The sequence below is a fragment of the Alligator sinensis genome, unplaced genomic scaffold (genome assembly GCF_000455745.1).
Source record: "Alligator sinensis unplaced genomic scaffold, ASM45574v1 scaffold145_2, whole genome shotgun sequence".
Taxonomy (NCBI): domain Eukaryota; kingdom Metazoa; phylum Chordata; order Crocodylia; family Alligatoridae; genus Alligator; species Alligator sinensis.
Genome location: NW_005841954.1, coordinates 2,994,661 through 3,010,888, shown reverse-complemented (window position 1 = coordinate 3,010,888; position 16,228 = coordinate 2,994,661). Strand labels below are relative to the sequence as shown.

At 41.0% G+C, this 16,228-nt stretch overlaps 1 protein-coding gene across 7 annotated transcripts in view; it reads left to right on the top strand.

The window, feature by feature from the left end:
* Positions 1 to 16,228, top strand: part of ASCC3 (activating signal cointegrator 1 complex subunit 3) — a 567,052-nt gene that overhangs the window by 245,410 nt on the left and 305,414 nt on the right. For 6 of the 7 annotated variants that reach the window (XR_003093256.1, XM_006020463.3, XM_025200058.1 and 3 more), the window contains exons 12-13: positions 3,489 to 3,665; positions 14,274 to 14,345. Coding sequence is in view for 6 of the 7 variants with exons in the window: in XM_006020463.3 (XP_006020525.1) it covers positions 3,489 to 3,665; positions 14,274 to 14,345 (249 nt within the window). In the remaining variant the exon portion in view is untranslated. Of the gene's footprint in view, positions 1 to 3,488; positions 3,666 to 14,273; positions 14,346 to 14,493; positions 14,547 to 16,228 lie in introns of all 7 variants that reach the window. The other variant, XM_025200062.1, reaches the window with a different exon arrangement.

Sequence of the window (16,228 nt, the reverse complement as noted above, 5' to 3'; positions counted from 1 at the left end):
TTGTCTTTCTAATTTCTTCCTATTTACATTCTCACTGACATCCTGTCACACTTTTAGCTTCTCTCATTCCTTGGAGTCTCAGAAACAGCAGAGACTCCTGATGCCTGAAGGAAGGGTGTTTGCACCCAAAAGCTTGCTAAGAACTTTTTTTCCAACTACTCAGTTGGTCTAATAAAAGATATCACATCTACGCAAAAAACCTTGCCTGCCTATGTCCTTAGACCAACACAGCTACAACCAAAAACCTAACAAGAACATTTAAACATTCCATATTAATCGTGACACATTTAATTTGCTTTGACTAGACTTTAAGCATTCTAATTATTGAATCCTTAGTTTTATAAGCAATCTAAGTAATATTTGATGGATACAGTCAGGCAGAAAATCAGGTACTTGCTCATCTTTGTGGAACTCAGAGAAATTATTAGCTAGTGCACAGCTGCCACACATGCATCAACATCCGTTACATCAAAAGTGTCAAATTCACCTTGGGCTCCTTGACAGCCAAATCTGTTCCAAATCATGTGGCAGTGGTGGCAGAACCCTTATTTGCTCCCCTTCTCCCCTTTGCCACCAGTAGGCATTGGTGGGGTACACTGGGGCCCCCAGAACCACAGATTCTATAGCAGGCCACAGCCACTGCTAGATTGATTCCATGGGCCAAATGTTTGCAGGACTAAACTAAATCTTTTGGAACTGAAGTTTCACTATCAATGAAATCATGCTTTGGACCATATTGACTTGCTCATTTATAGGTTCCAAACATTTTGGGGGTGCTGTTTACTATCTCAAAGTACCTTTTGTTTGGTTTTATTGACATTTGAAGGAAGTCTTTTGATTATCAATATGGCATAAAGGGCTTGTTACATCAGTTAAAACACTTTTCCATATTTCAAAATCTTACTGCTCTGGAATAACGTAAAAATATGTTTTTAGCTTAAAATCTCTCATTTCCCATAATACAAGGACATCAAAGAAACCAATTGAAGATTAAAGAGAGTTAATAACACAGGAGTGTGTGTGTGTGTGTGTGTGTGTGTGTGTGTGTGTGCGTGTGTGTGTGTGTGTGTGTGTGAGACTGTGACTTAAATGTGCACAAAATGAATACCCCAAACACAGACTATATGCATGATAAGCACATAGGACAAGCTGCCTAAACTGAATCCTTTTAGCAAAAGGATGGTCATGTTAATGGAAGCTTTGTGATATCTTCAGACTCTTTTCATCTTATACATTTATAAAGGACTCACTTCTGCTTACTTTTAAGATATTTATAACAAAATTTACTTCCATATATTTGACACCATTTAATTAATTTGAGTCAAATATTATGATTAGTTTCAGTAGCCATAAAAATACATTTTTTTTTGCTAAATAGAGTATTCAACCCACCCTTAGAAGACAGTGTACACACATGCATATGAATGCATATACACCTGTTTGTTCTATAAACAAAATATTCATTTTTCCATGAACCTGGAAAGATGCAGACGGAACAGTCTTTTGCCAATTCTCAGCAACATTTGAAGCAGGGAAAGCATTCAGATTCAGAACACCTGGTAGTTTGTAGAGGATAAAGAAAGGAGAGGAAAGGATTAAAATTCAGATTTTGGAAGAGAGAGTTTGAGGCAGATTAGTCATCCAAGAATGTATGACAGATGAAAAGTTGGAAGTGGAGAGGTATTACCACTTAACGATTTAGCTTCCTAAAAAGTTTGCTATATTCTTTAGAAGCTCTTGAAAGGGAAGTTGTACAGCTGGAACAATTGCTGTTTGATGTTTAAATACTTGTAATATGAAGTAGCTTTTTCAGAGGAAACTGAGGGGGGAAACCACCAATCCTCCTACCACCAGTTTGCAGATACAATATGGAATAATCCACTACCTGCGAAGATCTTATTCTACACATCCTCTCCCCCACCCGCTCTGGATAGTCCGCTGGACTTCAATCCCTTGCTCCCTTTATACTTACCTGCGTCCAGTGGCTGGGGCTGCTCCCACAACATGGCCTCGCTGTATGCTGACCATGTGGATCTGCCTGTGCAGATGCATGTGTGTCTGCGGCCTCCAATCATTCCAACATTTTTTTTCAATGACCGGTTAACTGAAATATTGCCAGAAACACACAATTTTGTGAAAATTTCCTCCCACTCATTTCTGAAAACCCTAGTCTTTTCCTAACATATCTTCTAAAAAATGAGTCTTCATTTATCTGCTATAATGAATCTTTTGTCGGTGTGTCGAAATGTGTCATAGGAGTTAGAATCATAGAATGTGATATTTAACATGGATTTTCTCAATGAAATAATCCACATAATTGAATTTTTGTGTATGGCTCTCCTTTTACAAAAATCTTTAAATCTCTACTGTCCTCCTGAAGGAAAATCATAATACAAAGCATATGATGCAAACTCGCAATTTAAAAAAAATGTTTAACTGATTTGCTCCTTTAAATATTGCTTTAACTTAGAAAAACTAAACTTGAATAGTAAAGTAAATTGTATTTAACAATTGTTTCTGTTTATAAGGAGAGAGTATTTGTCACATGAAGCACTAGGTAATGTGATGACAGGCATCAAAACATTCTGCACAGAAAAGACATTCATATGGATGAATATTAGAGAATAAATATTATCGGGGCAATTCAGTTAAAATAGGAGACTAAATTATGGGAGGACTTTGTGGTTTGATCATAGCATAAAGTTTATTTCTTGGGAGCCTTTCTCCTCCATGCTGATTGGTGGAGAGACCTAGTCCAGGGAGGAGGGGCGAGGGTCCAGCTGCCATCTTGACTGCTGGCTGCCTCTTGGCACTGATTGGTGGAGAGGCCCTGGCAGGGGGAGGAAGGATGAAGGGGCAGCTGCTATTTTTCCAGCTGCCCTTCATTCCACCCTGCCAGCCAGTGCCTTCCCCTCTTGGCAGTGGAGGAGCTGGCTCCCATTGTGGAGCCAGCATTTGATTTTTATTAAGGTTTTGTTGTTGTTGATTGATTTCATGGACTTCATAGTTTCTGTGAAATCCGCAAAACTACAAATTCAGTAGGTCCCTAGTTATAAATGAACTAACCACTTAAATAAAACTCTGCTAGGTTACCTTGGTTATTGTTTTTTGCATTCATAAACTCAGGATTGTGGTCTGGCCTGGATTGTTTGCAAAATGACACTTAAAGCATCTCTTCTTTACCTTTCCCAGTAAAATTGGATATCCCTTTTTAAAGTCATTGTTTTGGAAGACAGCAATGTTTGCTAGGAAACCACTATAAATGTTAGTAAAAGTACAGTAAAGTGATTTAATAGGAATGTATATTAGAATTGTTTTAAAGATGATACAGGAATTGCCAACCGGAGTTTGATGTTCTTGTGCTTAAACAGTTTGTTGCTTATATGACTGGTTTTTACAAGGAATATTTTTAATCATTTACTTTTACTATTACCTAACTTAAACTGTTTAATTATTCATATCTAAATGATTTATTTAATTTTTTATAGGTTGAATCAACACAGAGTATGATTAGGATTTTGGGCCTGTCAGCTACTTTACCCAATTATCTTGATGTTGCCAACTTTCTTCATGTCAATCCATATATTGGACTCTTCTACTTTGATGCTCGTTTTCGACCTGTGCCGCTTGGACAGACATTTATAGGGATTAAGACCACAAATAAGGTATATGTTCACTAATATATTTGAACTATATTATATGCAGTTATGTTTTCTAAGACGTTGCTTTATAAATGGAACCATTTATACATTTGACAGGTTTTTATTCTTTGATGCAGCTATTTCTCTTCATGTAGCATTTCAAGTTCTTTAAAAAAATATTAATAAATAAGTACAGGCTTATTTTTAGCATTTAGACTGAAATTTTTAAATTTCCAAAGTGGTTAAATATTGTTAATCTCCTTTTCTCTTTCCCCATTTAACAGTGTATTTGTTAACAGTTAATAAAAGTTGTCCCCTGATTAAAAGCAATTACTGCCATCAGCTAATGAGGTACCTTGCCAAAGTCTTAGAAGTTGATTTATTCTGAGACTCCTGGCAGATGTTAATTTAATCTCACAATTGGATCACAGGAATTTTATCAAGATCTGGCATGGCAGAATATAGTTTTGGGTATCTGAAATTAAATTTCTTAGATCCCATCACACATTTGTTGGAACTCAGGCTACTAGTACTACGGAACAGTACTCTGATTCAAGGCTGCACACCCTCCCTTTCAACTTGCCAGCACATAAGAAGCAGTGAGTTTCCTGCTCCCTCCTCTTAGTGCCCTGTATCTTTGAATGGCTCATTGCATGTTTGTAAGAGCCTTTCATAGGAGGTGTCTGGCTTGCTGGTGCAAGGCTCTGTATGAGCCAAGAACTTTATATGTGTATCATTAAACTAATGAGTCACATGTTCACATTAGTGTGATATAAACCATAGATGTTTCATTATGGAGCATCTTTGTGGCTGGTTTGCCATTTTAATTGTGAGATAAATGGTTTGAATATGTACCATATTATAATTTATTGCACGATTAAAACATTTTGCTTCTATATATTTAATCATGCAATGAATTTAATGTCTTCCAGGGGCCTGGATCTCTCATTTCAGTATTCCTTTTTCTAGGAATACATATTATATATTGATTTGTTTTGCTGTTACGATACATGAGGAACTGTCAGAGGGGGCCCTCAGCTGCTCCTATTCTGGTTGGGCTGGAGTGCGAGCAGCAAGTGCAGGCCCCTGTGTGCATGGGCACTGGCTCCATGCTGCCAGCCGAGGCACACAGCTCTCCGCTGCAAAGGACCACCCCTAGCTCCTTCCCCAACTAAAGGGCCAGGTGCTTTCTCCCCCTGATCTCCCTGCCCTGTCGCAGTGCCATGCCTGGCCACCATCCCTAGCACCGGCAGGTACATATGTGTACGCACACAGCCATGCACGCACGCACACCCCAGCCCTCCAGATAGTCCCCTAGACTTGCATCTCTTTCTCCCCATATATTTACCTGTGTCCAGTGGCTGGAGTTACTCCCACAATCTGGCCTCACTGTATGCTGGCCACGTGGATCTGCTCATACAGATGCATGTGTGTCCGCTGCCTCCAATCATCCCAAGCAGCCTCTTGCAGGCTGAAACGCTGCCAGTCTGCAAGGGGAAACTGACGCTTTAATGGGTTTTTCTGGGACTTCCTCCTGACCCTTTCAAATACTATTGCAACCCACTTTTGTGTCGTGACCCACCAGTTAAGAAACACTGGACTAGATGACCTCCTGAGGTCCCTTCCAATCCTTACTTTCTATGATTCTTCCCAATTTGGAAATATAACCAAGTCATTCAGTTCCTGTAAAAATAATGCTTACTTTAGAAAATCATAAATCAGTCAGATGGCTTGAGTATATTTGAGACTTAAATACTACTTTTACAAAAGAACTAATGTAGGTCACATACGGCTATTACATTTCTACAGTGACAATTGCTGTTTTCCTGGTAGAAATGAGAAGTGTACAAGCGTTCACTGAATTTTTTCTTGGAGGAAATATCCCCCTTCTGGGAGAAGATATCAACCTGGAAGTTCTCATGAGAGTTTCTCTCACTTGAATGGATGCTTGTATGCATCCTCCTCCCCGTTCCCTTCCTCGCCCAATCTGGTCTGGGAAGGAAGGGGAGCAGCAACAGCCACATCCGAAGTCTCTTCCCCAAACTGTGGACAGACCACACTGTGGGGGCGAGGGGCGGGGGGTGCTTTGCCAGCTTTTGACATTTTTCTCATTGCTGCTCCCACCTCCCAGTTGGGCAGTCTGGGGTGCATATTGCAAAGCTCTAGGGGCCAGGAATTGGGCTTGAGGAACCTGATGCTAAACTCAGTTGCCCACTGGTTTCCTGTTGCCGCCCTTGTTGCCAGGTGCTCAGCAGGAGCAGGGACTGCCAAGTCCTAGGAGCTGAAAACTAGGGATAGGGATGTTACCCCCTATCAGCTTTGCCATCCCCTGTGCTTTTCATGCTACTGTGCAGCACCACCCTGATTCGTGGCCCCATGGGCCATATCCAGACATGCAAGCCATAGGCAGATTAATGCACAGGTCAGTTGGGCACGAGCCCAGGGGCCCCTACCAATTTGGGGCTCTGGCCCTGGGATCCTCATCAGCAGGGAAGTGAAAGCCGCAGTTTTAAGCTTGGTACCCATTTCTGGCACCAAGTTTAAAACTGCGGCTTTCACATCTGCTTCCCTGGGAGCTGGAAGTGTGGCCCCTCCTCCAGTTGGGCTGGAGGTAGTGGGGGCAGGACTGGGCTGCGCGTGTGTGTGTGTACATTTAGCCATAGTGGGAGCAGGGAGAACAGGCGGGCATGTGCCCCCCAGCCTGACGGGGTCCACCCTGTCTCTGTACCAGCAGTAGAATGGGAAGGGTGGTGGGCCACTCTCCCCGTCCTGCAGCCGCAGTAGCCCCGAGCTACCAGAGAGCATGTGGCGCCACATAGTGCCCTGCAGAGCTGGGCTGCAATCCCACAATGTGGCAGCATGGGTGCCAGGCAGTGGGGCTGAGCCCCGCTGCCCTCTGACGTGCGGTGGGGACTGTGGCATGAGGCCCTGAGCGGCCCTGATGGCTGCTGCTACTGCGGGTGAGTGCGAGGATGCTGGGGACGGGTTGGGGGGGGGTGAGTTGGAGCTGGGATCGGCCAGGGGAGTGAGTGGGTTTAGAGCGAGGGGACTGGGGTGGGGGACAGCCTGTGGGTTGGGAGTGAGGGGCAGAGGACGGGTAGGGCACTGGTATGTCAGTGCTGCTCAGCACTGCACGTCCTGGTGAGCAAAGGAGGTAAGGGTAGCTCTGATTTTCTTTTTTGCTTTAAAATTGATTTGATCTCTCTCTCTCTCTCTGTATGTATGTGTATATATATATATATTTCTATATCTGTATATATATACAGTGGTCTTTTGTTTTAATTGTGGAAAAACATGGATTTGGGGGTATTTTAAAGGTGACTGGGATTTTTTTTTTTATCAGGGATTTTACAGTTTTGAAATAGGGAACACCAGAATTCCTGCTAGTGAGGCAAATGGCAGGATCCAGGCAGAGGAGCCTGCTCAGATCTGGCATCTGGGACCCAGCTGGACATGGATGATCTCCTGGCCACTTGGGGCCAGAAGGACATGCTTTGACAGTTCAAAGCAGGCCACCGCACTGAGAACATCTTCCAGGTGACGGCTGCCCACATGGCTAGGTGGTGGCACACATGGCAGTAGTGCCGCACATTGGCCAACTGCAGCCACAGCCCACTAGCAACTATCCCAGAGGTGCAACCAGAGGTGCAGATGCCTCTAACGGCCATGCTGCCCCCATCTGGGTCTGGCAGGCATGCAGCCTTGGGGCCACATGCTGTTGCAGGTGGCAGCAGGTCACAGCCAGGCAGCAGACCCCACTGCCAGACTGCTGCAGAGGGTGCAGGGAGCTCTCAGGGCTCCTTCAGCAGTCCAGCTTGCAGATGGGGTAGTGTCCCTAGGTACCAACTGGCCAGGCCTCAGAAGCTCCTCAGAGTGAGTAGCCCTGAGCTACTTGCCAGAGCAGCTTTTTATACTGCTGGGGCCAGCACAGGTGCAGGCACCGTCCTCTAGCTCCCCCTGGCTGCACATCCAGGAGGAGCCAGGCAGGGTTATTTTGCCCCAAGTGGCACAATTTGCCCCACACCAAAGTGCGTGTCTGGGCATGTGTGCTGAGGCAAAAAGCCGCAGCTCATATTTGCACCGCTTCTATTTGAGCTGTTGGAAGCGCGCATGCCTGCATGTGTGGACCTGCCCAAAGGGACTACATTTGACAGCCTACTCCCTTCTGAGGGAGAGGAGAGGACGTGCTATCAAGTGACGACTTATTTTAAGGGCAGGGGTGGCTCAATGAGCAGCTGTCTAGTGCCCTGGGCTGTAGAGCTGTCTTGTGTACCTCTCCACCCAGGTGGCTGTAATTCATGTGGGTTATTTTTCTAACAGTAAGTATTTCAGAGAATTTAAGTGAAATTCTTATTGGTAAATGGATGCCTGTCCTTGGCCATAAACAACTTCAAGTGAATTGATTTGGAAATAATTTCCATATAACTTATGGTCTGATTGTTAAACCAAAGTAAGTTAAAAGGACAGTATTTTGTACCCCAAAATATTTGTCAGACTGCCTTTTTAGAATATCATACTAGTCTTTTAAATTTTATTTTCAGTCAAAAGTAATTTTAGGGGTTACCTTGATAACACGTTTGTTTGTTTGTTTGTTTGTTTGTTTGTTTGTTTGTTTGTTTGAAGTGAACAATGACTTTTTTATTAAGGTCTTTAAATAGTCCACTCCATCTGCCATGTAGAAAAGAAAGGTATTTTACAACTGTAGAGTTTCATTTCAAGCTTGTACACCCAAGGATAGTTTGCCATATGTTACTTATTATGATGTGTGTGTTTTAACCTTCATTAATTGCTTCAAGTATGTTCAGTCATATTATTGTTGCTTTTTAAAATAATTTCTTATCATTTTATTTGAATGTTCAATTTATTTCTACCCTGTCATTAAAAAAGAGAAGTTTCCTTAAATCAAATTGGACTGAGCTTTATAACTTTAAAGTGGAAGAAGAAAGCCATTCCATTGGTACTGGCATTGGGAAATGACTGGAATGTCTATATCTACAAAAATAAAAACTAACAATAGAGTGATACAATTAGGGAATAATCATTCTCAGGGGAAAACATGGTAGACAGATGATTCGGTATTAGTATACGCATTACATACTTAAAAGCTGCTGATAGAACTGTGATTTTTTTCTCTTTGGTTATGTAAAACAAACTGGTTTTGATCTGCACTGTACAGCAACAGAGTTTTGATGTTGATTAATGTGATAGGTTCATAACATCATAGGAAAGTAGAGCTGGAAGGGACTTCATGACGTCACTTAGTCCAGCTCTCTGTCATTTTTATTCCCTAGCTGTAAACCCAAGACAGCATTCCTCATTGTATGACTGATCAGAGGAATAGGTATGCACTTTGGCCTCTGCAAAAAATAAAAGTAGTCAAAGAAAGTATAAAATAATTATCTCTGCAGATAGTAGTCTTCTGTTTACATAAAGCTAGAACACACAAACATTTATATCAAAATTTGGTTCCCACTAAATGTTAAAGAGCTATTGGGCAAAATCAAGGATTGTTCCACTCTCCAGGCTCCAGGGTTGGTTTTAGACACCAATTGATTGATAGGACTTTAAATGGAAATACAGGAGTTTAAGATATTAGGCATCAAAATCCCAAATCCTAATAGAATATGTAGTTAAAGGAGAGAGATTGAGACCATAATCCTATTAGTTTCTGAGCTTGTGAACAAGTGGCAGTCTCTCCAAAATTGTGAGATTAAAAGCAGATCAATATGAGGTGGGAAATGTACTCTGTAGATTTAAACTCAGTACCCCTATATATACCGTTGCATTATTTTCTTTAAACTGATAGATTTCTACATTTCTATGGGGAGAGAAACAGTGTGCCTATCTCATACCTAAACTGTACATTCCTTTCAACAAATAAGAATTTACTTTAAATTCCAAAATTGTAAGTAGCTTTTTATTTTTTACTCGTTTGTTAGAACAAGCTTTATTGTGGCACCAGAAAATACTGAGTAATTTCCTAGCTTGGCTACACATAAAATGGGAACTCTTGTAATCTGTCCCACTTTGCGCAGTTTAGGTGACACATTTAATGTATACATGAGAGAAATCTCCTGTTATAAAAGCTGCTAAGAAGGTTTGGTTGAACCCAGCAGCATATATAAAAGAACATTAACTGTTGCATGAAGAAAGTTTTCCTTTTAGGAATCTATAATAGGTTGAAAACTACTTATCTGACTAAACTGAACTAATCCTCATACAAAATGATATATTATTTATTTATTAAGAAAAATGATAGTCAACCAAATGATAGTTTACTTCAAAACAATTCTGGCAATGTCTCTGGTTAAGGCATATATTGTAAAAACCAATCTAGCCCAATGACAGACACTGCAGTGTCAGAATTACAAGAAAACAGAATCTATTGAAAACAGAAGCATAAGTAAATACTATGAGCCAGTAGCAGCGGTTTATCACTGCCTGAAGGAGACTGATACCAAGAAAAAGGATTAGGTATAAGGAGAATGTAGGAAAAGTGTTGAAGGAATAAAGCTGGAACAGTATTTGTTGAGGTACCGATTGTTTAAAACAAGGCTGTCCAATTGGTAGGCCATGAGGGGCAAGCATACAGCCCATGATCCCCTACAGCTGGCTCTCCCGTAGTTCTACGGAGACCCAAGTGGAGTGTTTGCCACTGGTATTGCCAGAGGTGGGTGGGTGGGTGGGGGGAGGGGGATCCTGTGGGGCTGACATCACCTATGGCTCCTGTGGTGTCTGATCCAGGGGCCACACACTGGCATAATGTGAAGCTCCCAACCATACTAGACTGCCCTGGTTCAAAATAAGAAAAATGTTTATTTTAGGCTTGAACAGCTTCAGACATGTCTAAAGTGATTGGAAAAAAAATTGGAAAGCTGCTGGAGATGTGAAACTTCACATTTCTTTATCCAAAACTTGTAAATTTGTCCTAGCTGAGATTTTTCTTGGGGGGCGCCTGTACCATGATTGATTTTTATATTAGGAAACCAATTCTGTATCCTAGATTATTTGGGGCTTAAGAAGCTGTAAAACGCAACTGTTTTTTGATCTCTGAATGATACACATGGTGAAATGATAAATTGTGGAATATAACTGTAAGACATTTTTTAGTTTTAACTGAGGGCACTTCATTCTGCAGGTATGATCCAGTTAGGTTTAAGAGTGGTTTCACTAGAAGTTGACTGCCAAAAGGATAAAAAGATTTTTATGTATGTCATTTATTAAAGTTTTTTTAAAGATTTGACTGTCTAGAGAACTGTAAAGCTTTCCTTTATACAACTGTGCATGTATTTTTGGAGTGGATGTATCATGGAGAATAAGTAAAGGCAATGATTCCTTTTTACAATTTTCAGTTTGTTCTCTAAATATTATGTGGTATACGCCTTGGAAAAAGAAAATGATTTAAGATGGAAGATGGCTTCTCCTTTCAAAACAATTAGACTGGCTTCTAGTCTCAGTATTGCCATTCAATCATGTATATATGTCTATATATGTTCTATTTATTGAGTTTGCTGTCAGACTTTAAGCTGTTATTGTCAGATTAAAAATGTGTTTTATTTATATTTCTCTACATATTTGTGTGTTGTTAAGTGCTTCCCTTCCCTCCAAATAATAACTGTAAGCAGTAACAGCATACTCAGTGCTGTTCAAAATACAAAATAAACTCTGGCCCTTATGCCAAAGAATTTAAAACTTAAACAGAGACTTCTGTCAGTGTTGAGAATGGAACCTCTTAAACACTTATTTGAACGGTACAGACTGACAAGGCATCTACTCTTGGCTTCAAAGGCAAGTTTTTCACTGAAATTATGCTACCACAGTCATTAGCACTCCATGTGTTATAAGACAGGCATTTATGTTTATGAAACTATAAGAAAAGTTAATAAAGTAATTTGTCATTTCTATTTTGGGCAACAGCCATGGGCTACAAGATGAAAATTAAAAAAATAAATAAAATTAATCTGGATTTTAGAATTTAACTATATGCTCTTGCTGATTATCTGTCCATTCATATTTTAACCTTGATATTTGAACTCAGCATAGGGTACATACAGGCATTACATTTACATTGACCTAATGTTAGATTGATCTAAATGCACAATAGTGTAGAGGGCTTAAATTGCCCCCCAAATGGGGTGAACTAACTTTAAATGTTCCCAATGTAAGGTAGCTCACCTGAGTGGGTAACTAACTAGATTGAGATCAGGTTAATGTGATCTATGAAGGGGTTAATCTGATCTTGTGAACACTAGTATGCAATCGCAGTGCAGCCCTTCAGCTGGGAAAGCCAGGTTGTTTGCTCCAGCCCTGGAGCTGTGCTATTCCTACCCTATCCACCCCTGACTGGGCTATTTTATCTAAGACCCCAATTTTAGAAGTTTGGAATTTTTTTTAAAGGTATTTTCTCCTTTAAAGCTTTGTTTCACCATTCTTTCAGCAATTCTGAATATTACAGATGTTAAATTTCCTTTTTCTAAAAATTATGTGGTTAGTCCAGGAGTGGGCAAAGTCTGGCCCACAGGCCCGCGGCGCGCACAGTTTCCCAGCAGCTGCTGCCCGTGTCCCTGCAGCCAGTTTCCAGGGAAATCCCAGGAGCGGTGGCAGGCCTGTGATAGCACAAGGTCAGGGTTTCTGTGGAGACCAGCCCCAGCAGCACTGGCAGGGTGCACAGCTGGGCAGGATGCTGCTCCAAGACTGGGATCTTGTGGCAGTAACAGTGTAGTCTGGAGCTGGGGCAGAGCTGTGATCCACTGCCTGCATGTCCCAGACTCTGCCCTGGCTCCAGAATCATGGCTCTGCCCTGGCTCTAGACCATGCCATCACCACTGCAAGATCCCAGCCCCAGCCGTGGATTATCTCCCTACCCAGCTGTGCGCTCTGCCAGTGCTGCTGGGGTCAGTATCTATCTCAGCAGCACTGTCACAGCACCACTGCTACTGGGATCTTCATGGAAAATGTCTCCAGCATCTCGGGCAGGGGCCGATGGGAAAAGGAGTCTAGCTGCTGGCTGGATCCACCATTTTGCCCACCCCTGAGTTAGTCATTATAATGTACATTTCACTGCTTATATCTTGGTGATTGCTGGAGATTTAATTTATCTATCATGTGTCTTGTTTTTCCCCTTAAATGAGCCAATCTAGTTATGGGATGCCAGCTCTGACTTGGAATTCCTGTTTCATTATGGTTTGTCACAACCTTAATGTTGTTTAAACTTTGTCTGGTCTTGAATATGAGCAAGGCTGTTTGATACACACAAAATTAGATGTTCTTATCTAACTTGAATAAATCTTAAGTTTGCAGTAGATATAATTAAATTCATTAATTGTGCCTAAAGGCTATAATACTCTTTTATGTGGAATAATAATTTTAAAAAAAGAACTGCTTTCAAAATTCCCTCTTTTTAACTAAAACCATATTTTATTACTACTTCTGATTCAAAATTGTGCATAATTTTTGTCGCCTATTCCATGAATTTTATGGAAACATCAGTGGAAGCTGTTTAAATTTTACCATTTTATCACTGATTAATTTGGCCATTATATGTAGTAAGATGGATTTTGATTGATAACAGCTAAAAGGGAAATATTAAACTTGTGTATTTCAGAGAGAAAGCCAGAATTAGAGAGCAAGAACAGTACCAGTTTTGAGATTAGTGAAGACCATGTTAAAAGCATACCAAAGGAATTTCTAGTTCCTTTGTATGAAACAGCTGAATTTAAAGTGGTGAAACTATTTTTCTAATCTGTGTCGGTTGTTATTTCTGAAATGCTATTCTTTACCTCCTATATCCATAGCTGTTGCTATATAAATAGCAAGTAAAAATACTTTATTTAAAAGTCCTTAATATGGTGAATACATGAATGTATTTATATATGATTCTGATGCACTTACTTTGGTTTAACTGTTGCCTCATACAGACATTCAGTTCCTCCTCAGATTGTTAATGCTCTTCCAGGAAAAACTACAGGTGTACAGATGGTCATGCTTTTCCCCCCAGAAAAATATCCTGGGAACAACCAGGGCTAAATCACTCCCAGGAGAGTTTCTGACTTCTGAGGAGAGGCTGAGGGAATAGGGCTTTTTTAGTCTGCAGAAGAAAAGATGGAGGGGGGAATTAATAGCAACCTTCAGCTCCTTGAAGGGTGGTTTCAAACAGGATGGAGTTAAAGTGCCCACAGTGGTGGGAGATGACAAAACAAAGAGCAATGGTCTCAAGGTGCCACAAGGGAAATTTAGGTTAGGTATTTAGAAACAATTTTCTCCTGTGGAGGGTAGTAAAACACTGGAACAGATACCTAGAGAGGTTGTGGACTCTCCATCCTTGTAGGTTTTTAAGACCTGGCTAGACAGATGTTTGGCTTGGATGATCTAGTTGGGGATAGTCCTGTCTTGAGTATGGGTTGGACTAGATGACCTCCTGAGGTCCCTTCCAACCACAATTTTCCATGAATCTATGATAATAGTATGCAAACAAGTGATGCTATTTGATATTCTGTCATGTTTTTAGAAGTTATATTTTATTTCTCAAACACACATTAGATGGGTTTTTTGACAGTTGTAATAGTACGTTTTAACTAGTGTAAAGAAACACTTTCAATTTTAGTTTGTGATATGTCACTTTTTACTTTCCAGGTGCAGCAGCTGAATTATATGGATGAAGTATGTTATGAAAATGTTTTGAAACAAATAATGGCTGGACACCAGGTATTTTTGTTTTACTTGCTTTTCGTTACAGCTTATTTAATGGAATGAAAACATTTAGCAGGATTCATTTTGTGTGCATTGTAAAGTGACATTTTCTCATGTATTTTGAAAGTTAATTCAGGGACCCCATTCTCTTTTTTTTTTGCAGCAGTGCCAATAGGCAGATGTGTTTTAATGTATCAAAATATGCTCAGAGTCAATGTAAGTTTAATAACCTTCTTTCCTTCTTTTTAGGCTGTAAATAAGTGTTGTGTCTGTATTAATATCAGTTAATGTATAAAATATAAATATTTTATAATGTATGAATATTAATATAGATAACATCAAAATCCTATTGGCAGGTGATTTTAGTGATTATGATTACTTGTAGGATCTGACCACATAGAGACATTCAGTTGTTCTTGAAAGAGTTGCTTCCTTCCTAGTAGAAATCACAACCATATGCTTAGGATGTTCAGGATTTTTCTGTCAGAGCAAATGTCTGCTATGAGAGGAAAAAAAATGCAGAACAACTAGTATTAAATCACTCCTGGGAAGATCTCTCTTGGGCAAGCGAGTGTTTGCACACATGCTCTTCTGAGACAAACAGTACATTCCTCTAGCATTCCAGGGTGCTTTGCTTCTTTCTCCCAGGGTGTTTTGCTTCCTTTCCCTCCTCCCTTTCCCCCTTCACACAGGGAGAGGGTGTATTGGTAGGAACAAATCTGGACTTGCTGGACTTGCTCAAGTTGCTGGACTTGACTGCTCTAGTCAAGCAGGAAATAGAATATGCTTCTTTCACAGTCTCCACATTGTGCTTCAGATAGAGACTGCCTGACCCTGAGCAGCCTGGTTCAGCTAATCAAGGCTGCCCTGTTTACTGGTGCCATCTGTCACCAGGCAAAATGAGGGAGCCTACAAAGCATGTTGAGATTTTTGCATAGGGACTGCCTGGCTGCACAGCATCAGCTTTGTGAGCTCTCTACCCCTGAGGGGTTCAGCATTTGTCTGTTTAGGTAGGTTTTTCTACCAGGATAACAAAGTGGGAGAATTCTCCCAGATCATTTGAATGTGTCTATACAATCTCTGTTATAATTCCCTTAGGGTTTGAATAGGTATACTGCAAAAGCCCAACATTTCATTATTAAAAATGTCTCTGGGTATTTGAGAGGTCATATCCAAAAATGGACTTTTCTTTCTTTGATTTTCCTGTCTATGACATTTGCAGGAAGAATGTTCATTGTTCTTGTACCACCTGGCTATTATGGCAACAGTTATTGTACATACTGAATCCCTGCGTGGTCACTGCACTAAAGACGCAAAAGTAAAAGAAAAATTAAAATTCACTTCAGTTCTCATCCTAAGTATCAAGTGACATTTCCCCAAGCTTCAGGGAATTTACAAAGTATAGTCCATTTGTCAGATGAATATTTCTTTAGAATTTGAAGTCGTGAATATTGAGATTTGATAAAAGAGAAATTATGTCTGAAACCAGGTTATTCATTCTCTGCCTCCACTAATGACTCATAGCTGTCCACCACCTTCCATATAATTAAGTGTTGTCATGGAATAGTGCTGCACACCACCCATTCAGGAGGCTAGGGGTACTCAAACTCCGGCCTGCAGGTCTTCCGGTGGATTGGAAAATTTTGCAGCCAGGGAGCAGTGCAATATATATGGCCACACTTCCCTGCTGCCAAATGCCCAAACCCCAAGTCCTGTGCAGCAGGTTGGGGCCAAGTCACTCCAGTTTGCTCCACCTATATGTCTAGATGAGGTTGGGCCATGTGATCCTGGCCCCCCCCCCCCCCCCCCCAGGCTGGTTGGGGCTGAGTCATACCCCTTTTCCCCTGTGTGGCTGGGTTGAGGCTGGCTCAAGCCCCTTTCCCTGCCCCTCCTGCAAG